This window comes from Pteropus vampyrus, unplaced genomic scaffold, assembly GCF_000151845.1.
Source record: "Pteropus vampyrus isolate Shadow unplaced genomic scaffold, Pvam_2.0 Scaffold213, whole genome shotgun sequence".
Lineage (NCBI taxonomy): Eukaryota > Metazoa > Chordata > Mammalia > Chiroptera > Pteropodidae > Pteropus > Pteropus vampyrus.
The window spans coordinates 3068643-3072185 of record NW_011888994.1 but is presented as its reverse complement, the minus strand read 5'-3'; the positions used below and the strand labels follow the sequence as shown (position 1 = coordinate 3072185).

The 3543-nt window shown below is 41.9% G+C and overlaps 1 gene segment (V, D, J or C); it reads right to left on the bottom strand.

Annotated features, from left to right (window-relative positions):
• The window catches only part of LOC105300512, a 48779-nt gene extending 48160 nt beyond the window's left edge, over positions 1 to 619 (bottom strand). The window contains 1 exon segment of the C gene segment in view: positions 514 to 619. Within this exon segment, the coding sequence occupies positions 514 to 526 (13 nt within the window).
• Between the last annotated feature and the right edge of the window lie 2924 nt (positions 620 to 3543).

Genomic DNA, 3543 nt, shown 5'->3' with positions numbered 1-3543 from the left:
ACCAGGAAACTCCTTTCAATCCCCAAATCCAGCAGTGTGCTCCTCCAGCTGGGACCCTGGCCAGAGAGGCAGCAGGGAAGACCGTTTAGTATTGTGGTCAATTCACAGCAGGGTCGGTACAGAAAGGCTCTTTCGAGGTTAAATAGTTCATCCTTCCACTGCCAGACCCAGCTGCCTCCTGACTGGGCTAGCGGGGAGAGGCTCAATCCTGACAAAGCCCCTGAGAGGGATTCTCCCCCTCCAGTGCTCACTTATCCCTGCGTTCACCACAACCAGACTTTCTGCCCCAAATGGTTAATATAAAAAGGACAAGGAATCTGTTTTTCTCCAGTTCGTGCCCATTTTCACATTTATACATGGCATGTATATACACTGTATGATCATTAGGATTGATGATTAGAATGAACATAAAAAATAAAACTGGGTGCAGAAAACAGTCCCTAGATGAAGCTCCGTGCTATGGCTGCCTTTAGAAATTAAAACGTTCATTATGGATTCAGCAGAGATACTCACGGGGTTTGACCATTAACCTTGTTCCCCCTCCGAATGTGAGCGTGTTGCCTGCATTATTATTCACACAGTGATCCTCGGCTCAGCAAAAACCTTCTAGAAACCACACTAAGTTTTCCCTAAAGATCTTCTGGAAGGAGCGATATCGTGAGCACAGAGAATATCAAGTAATTGTCACAGTAATAACCTGGCACAGAATCCCAGCACCAGCTTGGATTTCAGAACTGTTTCTACGTTGGATAAATGAAGGGTATTCTTTCTGAATATTCTAAAGAAGGAGTTTTGCTGCACAAGCCCAGAATACTGGCTGCCAAAATCTTAGCATATTCTCTGGTGTTTTAGATAATAATTCTCCAGGGGTTCTGAAGGTCATATGTCTCATTTGGACAAAGTAGGAATAGCTTATGTCCACGGCACCAAAGCCAAGACAGCCAGAGGGACTGTCATCACAGTGGGAGAGGCTGAGGGGGCAGCTGCCATTGCACACCTGGCAAGAGGAGTCAGCATATTGGTCCACCTCTTGAGAGTGCCAGAGCCAGGCACCTCTGACGGAGGTCCAGCCCTGAGACATCTAAGGGGATTCCCACTTTCTCCCATTCCACACAACTGGAGACAATCACAGACACTGCTCAACCTTGGAATGAGCTCCTGGCTTTAAATCCAGACCTTTTCATCCCCTGCTTAGACGATCACCAGGAAAAAGACTTTCACCACTTTCTATCTTTGTCCTAGTGGAGACTTTTCCATTCTCACTGTCCCTTTCCTGGGAGATAACACAACTCAAGGACTAACCTGAGATCATTCTCCTATAGGTAGATTCTCCTATCCTGTCTAGGAGATCTTTTCGAGCCTCTCTCATTTTGAGGTAACTTGAAGGAAAACCTGAGAAGGAAACTCCCTGGCATCACTCCTTCTGGCCGTCTGGGGGACCAGGGGTCTAACACCAAACAGTTAGGGACTCCAGAGAGAAAGCAAGGACATGCAGGGAATACACCAGCTCATAAAAATCCTATTTGTATTTAGTCAGTGTTGTTCATACAGCATATTCTTCTAGAGAATATCTTCCCACGGACAGATTCCTCCTTCCCATACCCATGAGAGAAGCATTTTCTTTGCTATCCACCTCTTATGCAAACCGTCTTAATTTTTCAAAAGGGGCATAATTTCTAAAGATCTCCCTAAAAAATTAAGTCTGATGACACCTGCGCTTAGTCTCCTGGCTAAGAAACAACTTGTTTTAGATACACAAGTCTGTTTTCAATGGTGCATCCATGGTGTCTGATTTATGGAGATGAGGTACAGGTGTGAGCATGTGCAAGCATTCAGGGGAAGTACGTGTCCAGTTTGCCTGGAGCAGAGCATTGTGAAAGGGAATAGTTGGAAATAAATTTGGAGAACAGAAAGGGCCCAGATTTTAGAGTGCTTTACGTGACAGGCTAAGAAGTGGGCATGATAGTTTCTTAAAGGATGGATGTCCAGACAAAGTTGGACAGGGGAGACAGGCATAAAGACGGGTAGGAAAAGCGAGTGAAAAATGTTGAATGGTAACACAGTTTTAAAAGAATAAAGAACACAGAATTCCTATGTTTAGAAGAGTCTCTCAAGGTCTTTAGCTAATAAATATTTTTTTCTGATGATAATACAATTCTTTTGGTATGAGAACTAAGTCCATTCTGGTGAGCCTCAGAGCTCTCCTTCACCTCTCCTGTCCAGAGTACAGTGATCCAGAATTGCCACTTCAGATAGTAGTCATTTTTGCCTCCATGGATTATAATGAGTGTTTTTCTTATTTTACCTTCCCTTGCACCTCAAACATCGGCAACTTTTAAATAAAGTCTGTATTGCTTATAGTACTCACTTGCTAAAACCTGCAGCCTGGTGCCTGCTCCAAAGGTGTATTTGTAGTTTCCTGAAGTAGTCACAGTGTTATATAGCTCTACGTAAACCTATATAAGTTTACCATTTCTTGGAATAACTTTGCTGTCAATTAGTAGGACAGCATATGCACTTTCCCTGTTGGAAGGTCTTGACTTCATGTTTTTCTAAAAGGAATTTATTTGAGCTAATACCTCAGTTCAAACAGAAAGTCTTCACTGCTTTGATTAGGTCTGAGTTTGCCAAACTTTCTTAACCTCGTGCTATGTTGATCTTAAGTGTGTTTATTAAGTAAAGAGGCTGTTTTAACAAACAGATCAGTATTTAAATATTTAAATGATTGCTGAACTCTTTGAAGTACTTTCTGTAAGATTCTCTATGAAAGTCACTTTTTGAGCCACGCAGATACATCAATGACATTATTTTATAGTCATATCTCATTTTGGAAACAAAATAGTCCTAGTAACTAGTTTGAGTCTCTCTTTTATTTATAAGTCATGTCTCTGAAAGGCTTTTGGTTATTAACAAAAGAAATCCTTCTTCAGAAGATAAACCCATCATGGATGCTACAAAAAGAATGTGCCTTGACCTTTGAGGGCAGAATCAAAAGAGGAGGTGAGCAATGGACAGTAGGTTGGACTAAAGTGTGAGCCACTTCGAGTTGAGTGGTTTTAAACTGGGACTTTCATTTAATTATAAAAACTCTATTTGTTAACAAAATCGGTCCCATTACCTTATTATCACACCCGATTCAGGCACAGAGGATTATTGATGAAATTGGTGGTAAGTCCAATGATGAAATACTACTGAAATGCGAGATAGCAGGCATTTCTGCAAACAGTGTGCCTGCACGAAAAGCACCTCAGTTTCTGTAATTCTAATAGGGGGGAAAAGAAAGCAAAGCCAAAAAACACTGAATTCTGCAAGTGTGGAGATAGCCTGTAAATTTTCAGTGCTGCTTTCTATAATTCATCTCTATTATCCTCTTCCTGACAGCTTCACAACTCAGATAAACATTTTGCTTTATCACAGATAATTTTGTGGAGGTGGGGAGCCTTCTAAGGTATTGGGATTCTCTGTTCTTCCCATAAAGTCAACTCAGCCACGCAAGATAAAGGGGTGAAGTCCATGTGGGGAACTACTTTGTCCTTGAGGTGG